The sequence below is a fragment of the Lepidothrix coronata genome, unplaced genomic scaffold (genome assembly GCF_001604755.1).
Source record: "Lepidothrix coronata isolate B3197 unplaced genomic scaffold, Lepidothrix_coronata-1.0 Scaffold0, whole genome shotgun sequence".
NCBI classification, from domain to species: domain Eukaryota; kingdom Metazoa; phylum Chordata; class Aves; order Passeriformes; family Pipridae; genus Lepidothrix; species Lepidothrix coronata.
This window is the reverse complement of record NW_016690180.1, coordinates 18,186,352-18,203,570: the sequence shown is the minus strand read 5'-3', so window position 1 is coordinate 18,203,570 and position 17,219 is coordinate 18,186,352. Positions and strand designations below refer to the sequence as shown.

General features: G+C 36.9%; 1 protein-coding gene across 7 annotated transcripts in view; it reads right to left on the bottom strand.

Moving 5' to 3' along the window:
• LCORL (ligand dependent nuclear receptor corepressor like) overlaps nt 1-17,219 on the bottom strand; it is an 83,702-nt gene that overhangs the window by 51,967 nt on the left and 14,516 nt on the right. For all 7 annotated transcript variants that reach the window (XM_017837264.1, XM_017837027.1, XM_017836872.1 and 4 more), the window contains exon 2: nt 4,212-4,277. In XM_017837264.1, coding sequence (XP_017692753.1) covers nt 4,212-4,277 — 66 coding nt within the window. The remainder of the gene's footprint in view (nt 1-4,211; nt 4,278-17,219) is intronic.

Below are 17,219 nucleotides of genomic sequence, written 5' to 3'. Positions count from 1 at the left end.
CTCATCATCCCCCACCTTCCCCTCACAACTGCTGAGCTTTTACTTTTTCTTAAAGATATTATTACAGAGGCACCACCAGAAATAAAATGAGCCTGAAAAAAGTAGGTTCTTCAGCTGAGTATGAACACAACCCAAGTAACTCCATATTATTATTAAAATCTATTTTACTCAACTCTAAAATATTAATTAAGAACAGAATTTTGTTTTAACATGTTTATGTTAAACATTTTTTATGTTTTATATGCTTCCAGGGATGCAAGTCAGCAGTTTTTACAGGTTGGACAGCTGATTATCAAGAAACAGACATGGGATTTTTCTTGACTGGATAGTAATAAGAGATACTGAGTTATTTTTGCTGAATTAATCTAGCTGTTGCAGCCTGTTAGAGTTATTCCTTTAAGATGTACACAGATGAAAAAAAGGCACTATTCCTTCATACAAAGTTCAGGGTTTTCCTTGCAACCATGAAAAATCTATTTACGAACCTTGGGATTATACACATAACTCTAAGACAGGTTTCATATTTTCAGAGAAATTCTTCTGCCTTGGAATCCTGAATTTCCATTGCTAAAAGTCAAACTAAAGAGTGATCCTTGTGTACTGCCAAAAAAGCAAACCTTGAGAAACATCAGCTCTACATAACATTAAACTTATTCAAAGTAGTATAAATCATGTAGGATAGTATAAATCATGTAGTAGTATAAATCAAGTATGCCAGTGAGCTAAGCAAAACTGACATCAGACAGCAGATATATACAAGATATATCAAATGCCAGACATCTAACAGTCTCAGGTCACCATCACAGGAAACATACTGAGATCAGTATTAAGTTTTTAACTACAGATAGGCATCTTCAAAAGATCAGAGGCACAGACAGAACTTGAAGCAGAACAAACTTTCCTTGGCTGCATTCAATTTAGGGTGACGATCATCCTGCCCCATTTTATCTCGCTTGGGGTCAAATGATGCGAGATGTGCAGACAACCTACAGTGCTTGTCAGCCCACGAGAAAAAGTTGTTAACACTGTGCAAAGAGCATTTTAATACTAAACACAGCACAGATTATTACCTGAAACCAAAGTCACTTAGTACAAAGCTGTTTCCGTTTCTTAGAGAATAAAACAGTGAATTTTGACAAAAAAAATACTACCTTTTTACGCTTCTTAGGGCACTCAAACCTTTGTTTCCCCAAACCATTTTTCCCAAGGAGTCATGCCAAATTAAGCAAATTAATTCAGACATCTGTAATGCTGAACAGATTCCATGTTTACCTCTTAAAATATGAAACAGTTGTCTAGTGAATCTGAATATAAGATAGTTTAAAAAATTCAACCCTTACTTTCCAGTATTTTCTGATTATAATCATATCCCAAGAATTTTTCCAGCTATTTGTGACAATTCTGAACAAAATATCCACTTTCTTTTTACATAGCCCTACTGCTTCCTAGTAAGTACATTAAAACTTCTGAGGTGTTTATCATGTTCCTTCATATTTTTAATTTCATAAATACTCAAATTATATTAGATTTGTGTTTCTAACATAATTGTTCACTACTATAAATACTCCAGAACAACATATGGAAAAGTAAAACACACTCTCAAACCTTTCATCCTGTATAAAGAACAATGAGAGCTCCTTTTCTCCCACTAGACACTGCTTCTACTCTGTGGTTAAGAGAATAGAACCCCAGCACCTAATCCCCAAAAAAAGAAAGTACACACATACCAGCTGATTAGAGGAAAAGCTTTCTAACAGTTTAGCTAAATATCCATAAGTAGAATGTAAAGAATAACAATTTACATGTGAATCTACTTAGCTGAAAATGGGTATAAGCAAAGGATTAGAAAGCCCTAAAGATTCAATAACATAAGAAACCCCAGTTCAGAGCGTGACCAAGGTCAGATGCCAAGATATAGAACTTGACACCTCTGCAATCAGAAGCTGCACTATCAAAGCAGTCAGGAGACAAACCTGGTGCTGAACAATGGTGACGAGAACCATTTAAGTAAGATCAAAATAAATCCTACATATACAAGAATTTCAAGATATGAAAAAAGGTTATTTTCTTTGAAAAGCATAAAAACTTATTAAAACTGAAGTGTACCTTTTACCATTTAAATTTTTCATTAAAATTTATTATTTGCTCAAGTAACTGAGAAACTACAATACAATAATTTAATCTATAGATCAAATACTATTTCAAGACAAAACTAAGAAATATATCAATCATGTTACATTTTATGCACATTACTGATTTTTTTTCATGTCACAATTGATAAAGCCAACAATTTAAGAGAAAAAAATGCTATTGTAGTTAAGCAGCATGTATTTCAGTTGATTCTCACACACTTCTGCACAAGAAAGCCACATAATTTCTTGAGGTACGTTTGAGGAAAGTTGACCTCTACTGTGCTGTGTTTTGTACAAACAATTTCACACAGCATTACTGAAGTTACAGATATTGTATCTATAAAAATGAACCAAAAATATTAAGGTAAGGAGGGCATCCCAACCTAACATGCCATCTATCTCCTCTGCAGTTGCTTTAGAAGTAAAATCAATTTTACAGATGCATCAAACACGGAAATAGGCTTTAACTGTTAAAAAACTCTTGCACATTACTGACACATTCTTAGAAATTGGAAGAAAAAAGCTTTGAAACTTTACATTTTAGATAAACATGAATTTAATTTGCAGGATAAAGTCACAGGGGCAACGAATATCACAGATCTGCAAGCAATGGAAATATCAGATTTTAAATGGGTAAGAAATCTTCAACAGTATGAGACAAATAAGTTAAAACTTTTCCCATAAGACAGCTCAAATACAAGCATTCATGAGCTCTGAAGGAGCAATATAGCACTTTACTGTGTAGTGTATCAGGCTCCTTTAGCTGTAGCAGTTAGATTTTGCAAAAAAAAAAAAAAAAAAAATCAGCACACTATTTTAAAAAAATGTGAAACCTTTGATGCAAAAAACCCCAAAGCTTTAATCACTAATCACTTTAAAGCCCAATACATACAACCAGGAAAAAAAAGAGAAAAGATAGTGCAGACATAACAATATTCTGTTCCCTTTTCAAATGTGCTTGCTTGTCACAGCAGATGGGAGTACTATTCATGAAAACAAGCTTTAATCCAAATTTATACATTTCTTAAATGTTTTTATGTCTTACTAGTAGCATGCTTAGCTAGAGACAGGAAAAAAATATTCTGAAAACTTCAGCAAAGTAGTATTTCAAGTTCTCCCCTTTCCCCTTGAAAATACTGTGTTATGTATATGATACAGGCCAAGGAACTTGCACATTATGAAGAGGACAAAACCATAACCAAGCTAAAGCAATCATTCCAAAACTCTTCTAAGGAAAGATATACAGTACATGCCACTCTGCCTCATGTACTAGCACTACATAAGTTACATGCTTTACAAATTACCCTATCAGATAATGAATTGTAAAGAAATGAGATGGAACATTCTGAAGGTATGAACACAGAAAGAACTTTTTTTTAAGCCAAAAAATTAACTTGACAAAACACTTTTTTCAAAACTTCAAAGCAATTTTTTGCTGGATAGTCCTCATCTTGTCAAAGAGAGATAAATCATTTCATACTTAACCAAGGACTCAGATGTTATTGACAGTTATTCCAGCAAAATCAAACCCATTTGGCCTAAGACTAGGTCTTATAAGGGTAATGGTAAAGGTATATATATAAACACACTTCAGTATAGATAAGACTTCATATATATATAAAATATATAAAAATAAAACCTTTGATTTATATGTGACAAAGACGTTTTATACACATACACACATATATATATATAAAAAGTCTAGACTTTCTTGACCACTAAAAGACCAAACTAGCATCCACTACCTTCCTTTTCACAGTTAATGTCAATAGGAAGCTGAATAGCTTGTCTTCCCTTTCTAAAAGGCATTCAAAAACAAAGTAGGAGAAGCAATATTCCAGAAGACTGAGAGCTTCTCAGGAAAACTTAGCTAATCTTAAATTTCCCTATACGGGAACAAAACCTAGGTATCATTTTACCGAGTGTTTTGCTTATGCACAGTACTGACAAAATCATGAAATGAACATTGGAAAGAAAAGCATAGGAAGAATTCCTTTTTAGAATTCAATTTCTACTTTAAACTACCTTTAGCTAAAAGAAAAACCAGTAAATTAAGGTCATTGCAGCTGACTCATTTACCTTCAAATAAACTGAGGTCTCTTCGTAGCCTTGGTCCATAAAGCCCTTCTAAAATACTTTCAAAACCTGGAGACAAAAGAAACATTTAAAACAGTCAATCAAAATTTCTTCAAATAAAGCGAATTCGAGAGCACTGGCAACAAACATTCTCAAATTCTGAGAGCAATCCCCAAAATTGTTAAATTTATGACACGAATATTTACTTCTTCCACTATAGTACTACTCAACAGAATTAGGAGATAAAAATAAGACAAGGCAACTGCCATCTGCCCACAATCAGCCTATTAAGCCGTGCCCCAACAACCTCATTAGACTTAAAATAACTACCACAGAATCTTAAAGGTGGGAGGATTAGCCTCATAGCTCTATACAAGTGAAGTAGTCTCTCTCTTACACTGGGTATCAGAGTCATGCATGGAGAGGTGAAAGAGAAAAAAAAAGGAAACCTTCAATATCAGAAATTTCTCATTTATGACCTCCTGAAATTACACAATCTGAGTAGGCTAATATTCCTACAAATATAAAAAAGCAAGCTTATTTTGCTTCTGATACCATGACAGTACTCCCTAGTCCTCTGTATCCATACAAAAATGTTTTAAAATTGAGGATTAGATAAATCCAATTATTTTCCAGATTTACCAGCTAGTCTGTTCAGGTATTTGGTAAAAATCACATACTGCAATAAGGGAGAAGAGACACAGAGCAAATCAAATTATTGGAAAAAAAACAATGGAAAACAACAAAAAAAAAAAACACCAAAAAAGAGATGCATGACAACTGATGAAATATGGTAAGAATTTACATCATCAGTATAACAGAAGTTTTGTTCAATACAGAAACAGTTTCCAAGTGCCCCCCTTTCTCCTCCTTCCAAATAATAAGCTTACTTGAAAATAAGAGGATAATTCAAAGCAGCATTTGAAGGTTCTCATTCCTTATACTAAAAGCCTGTCTGTATAATATATGTAGCTATTTAACAGAACTTTGCAAGACTATTTTATCATCACACCACATAAAAGACACCAAAATCTTCAGGAAACAACTACCATCAACAGAGAACATTTAGAATCACAAAATTTACTCATCATGTGACGCCTTTTAAGACAGCACAACATCCTGCTCTCTCATCAAAAGTTACATTATCTTTTTGGTTTAGGCCGTACGCACACTAGTACAAGAAAAATAAGTAAGTACCATATCTTGAGTAGAAAAGGGAAGCTATCTTAACACATTGGAGCTGCTCAGATTGACAGGTTAGATTTTGTTAAAATTTGCTTTATAAAATAATTTTAACATATGGACTATATATATTATGAAATTCAATCAATTACAATTATACTCAATTATACAATTATATTAATGAGAGGACACAAATTAAATGTTAAACCTGCTGTCCACTCACAAATATATATGCACACATTTTTTAAACAGTAAAAAAACCCACAAAGCAAAAAGCCAAGGCCCAAGCTTATACTAAAATTTACCTTAAAGCATTATCCACCAACTCTTAGAATCAATGTAATACAAATTCACATCATATTAGCATTGCACAAATTCCTCTCTCTTCTGACTGCAAAGCGTTATGCACAAAAAAAAGCAAGAGAGGTGAAGTCTTAAGTTAAGATAGCAATCCTCCAGACATAACAGATCAGAAATATAACACACACTATTATGCATTGCTATGATCAATAATGTTATAAACTACAAGCCACTTTAGGTCAGCAGCTAGTTAGGTTCTGGCAAATTACTGTTACTGGGTAAAGAAATGAATGAAGCATCTCTTAGAGATAGTTCTGCTTATTTCAAAAGAGCAAACACCAACCCATATTTCTTAGTACTTTGTCAATCAAACAACGGGAAGGTTGTTTACCATCCCAGCCAGCATCCAAAACCTCCTTGCTCATTGGACACCTACCACCCCCTCCACCCCGTGGAGGGTGTTACTTGTTTCTGCCTTTACTTTTGTCCTTATCTGCCTGCCTGCTCCTATCTACACAAAAACATTATTTTTTTATTACCCTGAGCAAAGGACACACCAACCCACTTCTCTGTTAATTCACCAAACTTAGTTCCATCCTACCCAACTGCTTCTCTTCCAAGTCTTACAGAACATCTCTATGGAGCCTCGGTAGATTTACTCTGCATGATCATTTGCTTCCTCACCTTTGGATACTGGATGCCTTCTTTTAAAAGAGCATTTAGTTTTACAATCTAACAACATCGAGAGAATCTTCTTCCACACCTTATTCTAAAATTTTCCCAGAAAACACCTGTATTACTTCCACACTCCACAAAGTACTTCTGCTGCCTTTCAGTAGGATTGATACAAGTTTAATTTATCCTAAGCATGAAGATACAATCTTAAGTTTCTAGTACAGCTACAGATAAATGTTTGCTGGCACTGTTTCATAAAATGTAACCACCTCAAGACAGGCATTTCAATAAACCTTTGTTCTCCTTCTTGAGTCAATATGCATATGCAAACAGTAGTAGCAGTTTTGGAACTCTCCAGAACCTGAGGAGCCTACAGAAACCAGCCAGAAACACATTTTGCTTATACCTCTCATGATTCACTAACAAAAAAATCTTCTCCAAAGTAATTTTACAGAATTTTCTGTCTCTTTGTGGTTGATTGCCTCTCTGATTCCAAACTGCCTTTCAAAAGTGTTACTTGAGATCTAACACTTCCTGGCTCTGAACTGAAAAGCAACACTGTTGGCTCTATTAACTTGCAATACTCCAATCTGTCCAAGTCCTATCTCTAATAAATTTCTTCTGTTGTCTCACTTCTCATATCTTCATATAGAAAGAAGATTAGCTTTCTTGATTATCTCAAACCCTTTAAGATCCAAGACAGTTTCCTGCAACAGTCTTCATAAGCAGAAATTTGTGATACAGCTAGTCTCTCAACCCAGTTACAAATTTCTATAGTTTGCTTCTCTGAACAAAGTTGTGAACAGGTTTTTATCCTCTACATTAACTCTCACCCTGCCCCACCACCCCCTCTACCAACTCTACTCTTTCCTCACAGGGACTCCCAGAAGCTGGGAGGATGAAGCTATGATCTCCAGCAACAGGAAGGGGGCTCTCTTTTTCCATAGGTAGCTATTCAGGTGCTGAAAAGGTGAACAGCCCAGGAACAAGTTCCATCAGGTTTCGCATCTAAGCCTGATCCATGGGTCAACAGCCAAGGTCACTAAAAGGAAGCAACACGTGACAGTAACTGCAGAATCCCATGAGGCTTCTGCACAGCAGCTGGACTGGATGTCTTACAAATTCAGCTGTTTGCCTGTGGTCCAAACATGGAATGTTGCAGAGAAACTTTTATGGCTCATCTGGCCATTGCAATATTATCATTTGTTGCCCATCTACCTGGCCACTGTGATACTGCCAAAGGTGATCTTCAGCAGATCAGAGCTAACTACAGGAGCACACGGACAATGGTGAATGACGCCAGGTGTCAATACAATAAATAACAGAGCCCAAGTGCTGATCCAGGGGGAACACTTTGTTAAGGAAAATACATCCCATGGATCAACATCTGACTACGTGGCTGCAGGAAGGACTTCATCTCTTAAGACAGCTCTGAGAAACAGAAAGCTTGAGAAAGACAGGATCCATTTGACTGTGCAAATCACTGCTAACAGGCTTGCCTCATAATGAGGTCTTCAACCTAGGTTTGCCAGGAAAGTGGAGACTGAAGACTAGAAAGGAAGAGAATGGCAGAAAGGGTAAATGCACAGGACAAGACACAATGAGGACCTTACAGTCCCCCTGAACAAGTGGCATAAGCAGGGACACACCTTAAGCAGCTCTATATGAATGCATTCAGCACAGGAAGCAAGCATGAGGGATTATAAAACTGAGCACATAATGATCTTACTGGGAGTACACAGTAGAGTGAGACAGTTCACACAACTGCTCAACTGCAGTTTAAGAAAGAAGAAGTGAGAAAGTCAAGGACAGTGCTCAGACTTTATACAAAGAACTTGAACAAATGGAGCCTTAGTGTGGAATGGGCTACAGGACAGTTGAAAATCTACCAGTAAGGATTCAACCAGGCAAACATCATGGTGAACATCTGTTACAGACTTTACAGACTGCCAATCAAGGGTAAAGAAGAAAAAAGGCTGCACAATCACCAGCCTTAGCTCCCATAAAAAAATCAAGACATATGCTGGAAATGCAACATGGTAGTGCACCAGCAACATAGAAGATTCTCTGGTGTTTGGCCGACAAACCTGCCTGAGGGGGTGGACAAGCTCAGCAGGAGATGCACCCTGTTAGCTGCTACTCATCATTAAGGAAGAGTTAATCAGTGATGTGACAGTTAACAGTGGTCTTGGTCACAGCAACCATGGGATGGAATTTAAGATCCCAAGGGAAGTGAGGAACCTGAGTAGCTGAATAATTTCCCTGGGCTTAGCGGTCACTGATTTACAACCCTCCCCCAGGACAGCAGGACTGCAGTGGAACTAGAAGTAGGATGCTGTACTATCTTGTCTAAACCAGGGAAGCCTTAAATGGGCCAAGGGCCTATGGTAACATTTTTGCTGAGTTATCCTACTAACTATTTTATAAAGTCAGAGAAATTGCAAAGTGAAGAGCAATTACCACTGCTGAGTAATTTAAAAACCAATACTTTGTGAATTAATTCCAGTATGTTATTTTAAGTGTCTCTACAAGTTTACTTAGATTTAAAACATGATTATTAAATCCAAAGGAAGCCTTCACAACTTTAAAATAAAATTTTCTTAAAGAGAAGTTACCTTTCAGCTGCTCATAGAGGTTTATGATTTAAGTTTCCCCTAATGTTTTATCACAGTAAACTGCTTAGTGTCTGAAACATCCTAAAAGTCTGTCTGCATTAGAGAGTGTATGTTGCCATGTATAAACAGTACAGGCTGTAAAATTCATTGTAATGAATAAAACAGAGTAATAATTAAATGTATACATTCCATGGAAGCTTCCCAGATTGTGCACGTTATACGCACTTAGAGGTACTCAAGGAACACACAAGGACTCTTTTCTCACTGCATGACCAGATAGTGTCATTCTTCATTCTACTCCTTAGCAGCAGGAGCAGTGTGGCTGTTTATTATGAAAGCCTCTTCCATTCAGAAACTAGGAAATAGCCCAGTGGTCCCTGTCTCCACGGAAGCTATCGATATTCTACGTTGCACTAAGTCTAGAGAAAATCATGAGGTACACTTAGAAATTTTAATACAACGTTGGTCTAGGTTAATTTTGGACAGACGTAGCAATTGAACAATTATAAAATACAAATTGAGGTCGGACAGCTTTAGCTATACATTCGCTACTGTTTTTCCAAATGCTTTATCTCCATAATGTTTCTGAGACGAAATAGTTACTTCAGCCTCAGAGTTGAATTCAACACCTTCTCAAACTGCCTGTCTCCTCCTTCCCTCCCCACATCCTCTAGGTGATCACAACTGAGACTGCAAGTATGTTTTCAACAAATTTGAATGACTCAAATTGTGTTAGGAGAATAGCCAAAAAAGGAATAAATATCATGTCACAAGTGCAAGCTGACATTTGAGTACTGCTTTCAAATGCACCACTTGGTGGGTCTGAAGATAGGAAGGGTAATTACTATACAGCTGGGAAGAGAAGAGTAGTATATGCACAGGTTGTATTAAAAAGCTTTTGATAGGCTCGGTACACTCTACGTCATACTAATTTCTTGATTCTCCTAGTCTTGTATATGGCCATATCAACTCCAGTATTTGCATGTTCTTTTCAAATGCAAGTCCATTTCATAAAAGGAAATATATTTTCATTAACCTTTGAGTCTTCGTTCTTTCACAAGTAATCTTTTCTTTCCTTTCCCATTTCCGTGTTTCTATTTCAGAATTAATTCTATTCTCAGACTTTTTTTTTAAGTCTACTGTATTCAAGACATTTTACTAAAATTTAGTAATTTTTAGTTTTGGGTTTTTTTAAAAGCTTTTTACCTGCTCTTTAACTCAGTGCTAGAATACAATAATACTAAATCTCAAGGAGGGGCCTCACAAGACTTAGGCAAACTATAATAATGACAACTGTTGTAAGGGCCATATTGAGTACTTGCCTAGGCACCTGTAACAGGATAACTGGGAATTCATGTAACCACTGAGTTTAAAATAAGGAAAAAAAAAGGTGATGGAAAATCCTACTAAAAGCACTGTAATTCAGATTGTCATCACGTCAATGACCTCACAATAAGCCACCTAGAAAAACCTTTCACTTATACCTGCTCTCCCTTTCTCTGATCTGCAGCAGCTTTTTCCAGTTTAGGAAAGTATGAGCAGATGAACTGATAAAAGCTTTCAGCGAAAATACTTCTAAATAAATTCACTTTTGATTTGATATTTCTCTGAGCCATAATGACTGTTTTATTCATACTTCTGGATGCATACCAGAAATTGTAGATGAATGCTCCTCACACAGATAGAAAAAACTGAATTGGAAGAGGTAAATGCTTAACAATACTGCTCATCTTATTCATATTTACTGCTCTAGTTTTCATCTTAATGCTGAAAGGTTACCTTCTAGATGAGATCCTACTGTTCTCTCTAACTACGTTTTGGAGACTTGTTAAAGAACTTGGAAAATTCTGAGAGCAAATTAAGTTCTGCTTCTTCCCTTCTTTTCCAGCATATCCTGAATTAGGCACAGGGTAAGACTGCTGCACACCACTTTGAAGGACAGGGCACACAGGTGTATTTTTGCTACAATGAAACAAGACATAAGCATTAAGCACTACAGCCTCTGGAGGCAAGGTATGAAGAAAAGGATCTTGAGACTCTGTAAAACATACCTTTGTTAACTCACCTAACAAAGTTAGCAGAAATGTATGTTGAAATCTTCATAACTTCTGCACGTCCAAAAATTAACGTATCCCAGAAACTTTCATCACCCTCCAGTTTGTGGCTTACTATACCAGCAATCACATATGAATTATGGTAGTTCAAGTTTTTTTTTACTGAAGTCCAAAACACTTGTTATTTAGCTTCTTAAGTAAAATTAGTCCTCACTCCTATTCCTATTTGAGACGCTGGCAAGTAACAAGCATCAGCAAGGAAGTTGTATGTATCTTCCTTGCTTTTTGAGTTTATTCAATAATCTTAGCAGAGAAAACAATGCAAAGTTAAACAGAAAAAAACTGCACATTCTAAGTAATGTAGAGTTTAGCCCATTAAGGCTGCTTTTTAAATCAAAACTAATATGAAAGTAGGTTCAGAGCTGCTGATTTCAATTCTTAGAAGGCTCTAAAATTTAATAAATGGTCTTTAAAATGTAATTAGGAAAATCCAAAGAACAGGATTACATTTAATGAGATTGGGCAGAGTACTGCCAGACACAGCATTAAAATGAAACTACCTTCTTTTATTTTTTGGTGTGATAATAGTTGCCATTACTTCACTTAATTGTTAGATTTGATAAGAACTAAGAGGTCCTGTTTCTGCACTTGCCTCTGAACACAGAACACTTACCTAGTTCTCATATAAACTCTATTCCCATTCTGAAGTCATATAACCCATATTTTGAGGTGGTATTTCTTAATCTATGAGGACTATTACATAAATTGGATGAGGAGTTTCAGAAACTAAAATCACACTGGGTTATGCACAAGTAAGGACAGAAAGACAGATCCTGCACACTGGCTTCTGCCCTAACTAGTGGGCTAACCTCCTTAATGACTAGCATCCTTTGCCCCATACACTTTTATTTGTTTCATGCCAAGGTACAACACACAAACACACAGTTCTGAGCTAAAACTCACTGACATAACTGACAACACCATGAGAAGTAAAAATTTCCCTTCATATATATATATTGCTTATATGTATATATATGAAAATATATAAGCAATTAAAAACATTAAGCTTGGTTCTTACGCACCAGAGCAATGACTTACAAGATTTCCCCCTCTTGCCTTGGCAGTTTGCTCTCCTTTGCTTACCTAAAAAGTGATCCCTTCTGAAAACAACATGCAGTTCAGAAAACTACTATATCTAAATGACAAACTTCAGTTCTCCGTCTCTCCATTCTATACATTTTCATTACTGCATTATTAAGTTTGGCCCAGTACAAGAGTACTTCTGAAGGAAGTTTTGTAGTTTGCACTACTAAGTCAGCTATGAGAACTTGGATTAAAACAATCATACCACAGACAAAATTCAGCTTCGTTAGGTTCATCAAGTATTAGGATGGCTTTTAGGTTTTTTTTAACAAGTACCCCAGGCTGACAAAGCACCAGTCACAGTTTCTCTGAAAGAAAAACTGCTTCTCTTCAAGTGCTTGTGTAAAGTTATGAAGAAGATTATTCTGGGAGGTACTGAAAAACATCTGAAAGAAAATGCAGTCATTGGTCACAGCCAGCATGGCTTCATGAGAGGAAAGTCCTGCTTGTCAAACTAGATTGCCTTTTATGACAAGGTAGCCCAACTAGTTGATCAAGGGAAGACAGTCGTAATCTTTTCGGATTTCAGTAAAGGTTTTGATACTTTCTCTCACAGGATCGTTCTGGACAAAGTGTCCAGCACACAGCTAGATAAACACACCATGTGGTGAGTGAGCCATTGGCTCATGGGTCAAGCACAGAGAGTAATAGTGAATGGGGTAACATCACACTGGCCACCTGTCACTAGTGGGGTTCCACAGGGCTCTGTCCTGGGCCCTGTGCTCTTCAACATCTTCATAAATGACTTGGATGAAGGACTGGAAGGGATACTAAGCAAGTCTGCAGATGACACAAAACTGGGAGGAGCTGTTGACTCCCTTTGAAGGCAGGGAGGCCCTGCAGAAAGACCTTGACAAATTAGAGGACTGGGTAATCACAAACCATATGAAGTTCAACAAGGGCAAGTACCGGATTCTGCAGCTGGAATGGGGCAGTCCCAGATGTTCGTATGGGCTGGGGAATGAGATGCTGGGAAGCAGTGCCATGGAAAGGGATGTGGAGGTCCTGGTCAACAGCAAGTTGAATATGAGTCAGCAGTGCCCTGGAAGCCAGGAGGGCCAACCGTGTCATGGGGAGCATCAGGCAAAGCATCGCCAGCCAGTCAAGGGAAGGGATTGTCCCACTGTGCTCTGCACTGGTGTGGCCTCACCTTGAGTATTGTGTGCAGTTTTGGGTGCCACAATATAAAAAAGACATTAAGGCTCTAGAGAGCTTCCAAAGGAGGGCAACAAAGATGGTGAAGGGCCTTGAGGGGAAGCCGTATGAGGAGCAGCTGAGTTCTCTAGGTCTGTTGAGGCTGGAGGAGACTGAGGGGAGACCTCACTGCAGTTACAACTTCCTTGTGAGGGGAAGAGGAGGGGCAGACACTGATTTTTTTCTCTGTGGTGACCAGAACCTGAGGGAACGGCCTGAAGTTGTGTCAGGGGAGGTTTAGTTTGGATATTAGAAAAAGGTTCTTTACCCAAAGGGTGGTTGAGCACTAAAAGAGGCTGTCCACGGAAGTGGTCACAGCACCAAACCTTGAAGTGGCAGAGTTCAAGAAGGGCTTGGACAATATTCTCAGGCACATGGTGTGACTCTTGGGGATGGTCCTGTGCAGGGGTAAGGGCTGGACTCAATGAGCCTCATGGGTACCTTGCAACTGGCATATTCTGTTATTCTGTGAACAGTGCTTCAATATTTATTGATAAATACTATTTATCATTAATACAGGGGCAAGAGTAGGAAGCAGTATTTTGTCTTACTTAAAAAGGTAAAAGTCATCTGCCTTTCTTACAAGTTATCCCTTTCATAGGAGAAGGACTTGGAGCTAGTGTTCAGTCCTCTTTCAGTTTCTAATCATATTAACTTACAATCTTCTGAAGTATACACCTTCATTTTACAGGTGCTACTTGCAATCTGTTGTCCACCGTATCTGCCACTACAGAAGGCAATTGGTTTTCCTGGAAAATTGTTTTCTGCTCTGAACTGCATTTCTTTGTCTCCAAATAAAGACATGGTCTCCTGTCTCCAAGTGACAGGAAAATAAAATTATTTGCATCAGAAAGTCAAAACCCTTAGAAGACCTGTGTTTATTACTCAGTCATCACCAAGTTCCATTGATACAACAGACCACTCTCAATTGATTTAGAAAAAATTTTATGAGCTTTCTGTAGCACTGAATCAAAACTTTGCAAAGTATTAAATAATTACATCCTTTCTTTTACTACACCTAGTCATCTTTATCCTACCACTAGGATACAAGCAGCAACTCCTGTACAACTTGTTAGAGGAGAATATTCTGTAAAGAAGACAGTTATTTTAATATTTTATAAGAGTGGAGCAGTGTGTTTAACAGAGAAAATTTAAGTGTTAACATCTCTAGCTGATTCTTCTGCCTCTCACTTCCTTCCACAGTTCAGCAGCTGTCCTCTCTGCCCCCCAGCCACAGATGGATTAATAATTTTAGTCTTGACATATTGACATAATTCTCCGGGTCACAGAGTTTTTGCTATTGATGTGGTCTGTTTTGGTTTGGTTCTATTAATTTTTAAAAAAAAATCTACTGTCACAACAATCTGGAAAGGATTGACCGTGGTATGAAATAAATGAAGCACTGAGAATAAAAAAAAAAAAAAAAAAAAAACAACAATAAAATATACAAAACAATAAGGAAACACTCAATCACCTTTTTTTCATTTATAGAAGTGGCAAGAAAAAAAATAATCTTGCTAGACAGAATACTCAAGACATGAAGCATGACAACAGAAGCAAAAATTAATATATATATTTTTTCAAAGATTTTATTTTTCCTGTTTGTACTATCACTATAGAATATCTATTCCTAAAATTCATTATTTGATAGAATCTTGGCCAGATTCTCAGGTAAGAAGCAGCCAATTTTCCTTGCAGAAAAATTCTTGAGACTTAATTTAAGAAAAATTTGCATATGAGTGGAGTAAGGCGGGAGCTTCTATTGAATATGTTGTCTAACTTGAATCCATTTCTTGCTTACAGCACTAAAAAGAAAAGTATTCTTATAACAGAAAGTTCTAAACATTTAACTTAAAACACTCATTTTCTTTACCATATTGATTCAGTTCCCTAAGCAAACAGGAACCAACATACCAGAGATTCCAAAATGAAAGGGAGGAAATCCTCTATTTAGACTCCAATACAAATTCCAAACCATAGCTAAAAAAGATGCTTGTCCTTCTCTGCAAATCTCGACTCCAAGAACTAATGTAGTTGAGGACACTGCTGCTGCCAATGAGACAGGAGGACCAAAATTTGAAATGAGACTACAGAACAACTCCAGTTTTAACTGGTTACTTTTCACTTAGGACAAAAATGTTTGTTTTCACCCTTTATGCTGTGCTTTATTGTGGGGATTAAAAGAGTTATGAAATACAGTTTCCAAAAACTAACAGGTACATCAAAAGAACTAGCTATAACATTAAGCAGTTAGAAGTATTAAGCAGAATACAAAGAGGGAGACTGACACTGGCCATACCTCAGAGGCAAAACAAAATGAGGAAATGTCGTGCCTCCCCCCAGGTTGTTCACAATTTTAAAGAAAAGGGTGGCAGCCAACAGGGAAAAAAAAATTTGTGGGTTAAATAAAGATTGCAATTGGCATCAACTCTGCATTCGGGTACTATAAAATCACAGCAAGAAAAATGAGGTTCAATAAGAAAGGAAGCATCTCCACACTCCAAAGTAATCTATGCCAATAACAATGTGTCCTTGCAGACCTATAAATAGGAAGGCCCACATGACACCTCTTACTGTACCTTCCAGACACTGTCAAAATTAAAAGAAGATTTAATTTCTAATGTAGTAGTGGCAAGATATTTTGAGAGATTTGTGTTATTTATAATTTAAAAGGCATAAGAAAAACACTTCAGAAGTGACTATGCTGCTCTGTGGTAGGGGGAGAAAAAAACGCTTCCAAGTGACAGTTACCAGAACTTCATTTCTGTTCTCAAAAAATTCTTTCTTTGAACAGTGATCCAATCCCAGCTGCCACACAGGAACAATGCAATATGGAGTTGGTGTGAAAATCAGTGTTCTTCAGGCTCTTAAGCTTATTCTACTGCCTTTCTTTTTTCAAGACTCTTACATCAGAGCTAGCTATACATACCAACTGTTACTCAGGAAAGTGCTGGCAATAATTTGACCAGTTTGGACCCTTAGAGAAGAAAATTCAGGGAGAAGAACTCACAGTAAAAGAGAATGACATCCAGCTTGGAAAAATGTTCACGACTTCCTCATTTGATATCAATTTAAGTGTTTTGCAACATGAGGAAAATAATGCCCAAGAGTAAAACATAGGAACAACTGTCACTTTCAGAAGATCATATGCCTGAAGCATGTTCTTGTTTCTTAATCATAACTTTAAGATGTACAACAAGACTGAAAATTTGGGCTATTTTATTTAGAACTGTTAGACAAAGACTTCTTTTCTACATGAAGGCCTAGTCAGATGTTCACTAAATCATCATGGAAAAGTGAAGTCCACAGTGAATCTGTAGCAACGAATAGGTCACAACACTGTTTTACTACTATGCAGTATCAGACATCTATGTATCAGACATCTAACCAGCATCTGGGAGAAAGTCTAGCAGTCAATTAACAAATGAAGTTGGTCTGGCACACTTCCTGGGTTATCAGAATTGAAGAACATTTACCTTTCTGCACAGAAAAGCTGTTAGAGAAAAATACAGTTATCAGAAAACACCAGTTCGTTGAGCCAAAAAAAAAAAATATTCAAAACATACCTACCCTGATGGGCTTTTGAGAAACTGAAGCTCAGGATTCTCTACTACATTATGTGTCTACTGCAAGTTAATGAAGTTGCAAGCCTTCAGAGCACTCCATGAAACCGATGCCTGACATTAAGTTTTACAAGTATGAGAAATTTCCGAAGAGAATCAGAGTTTCATGGGAATTTTCAGAAGGCTTCTTTCCAATTATAATTTCTATGTCACTCAAACAACCTGCCTATTCCCCACAAATGGCTCTGAAATTATGAACTGGAGAAAAGTCATTCTTCTCTCCCG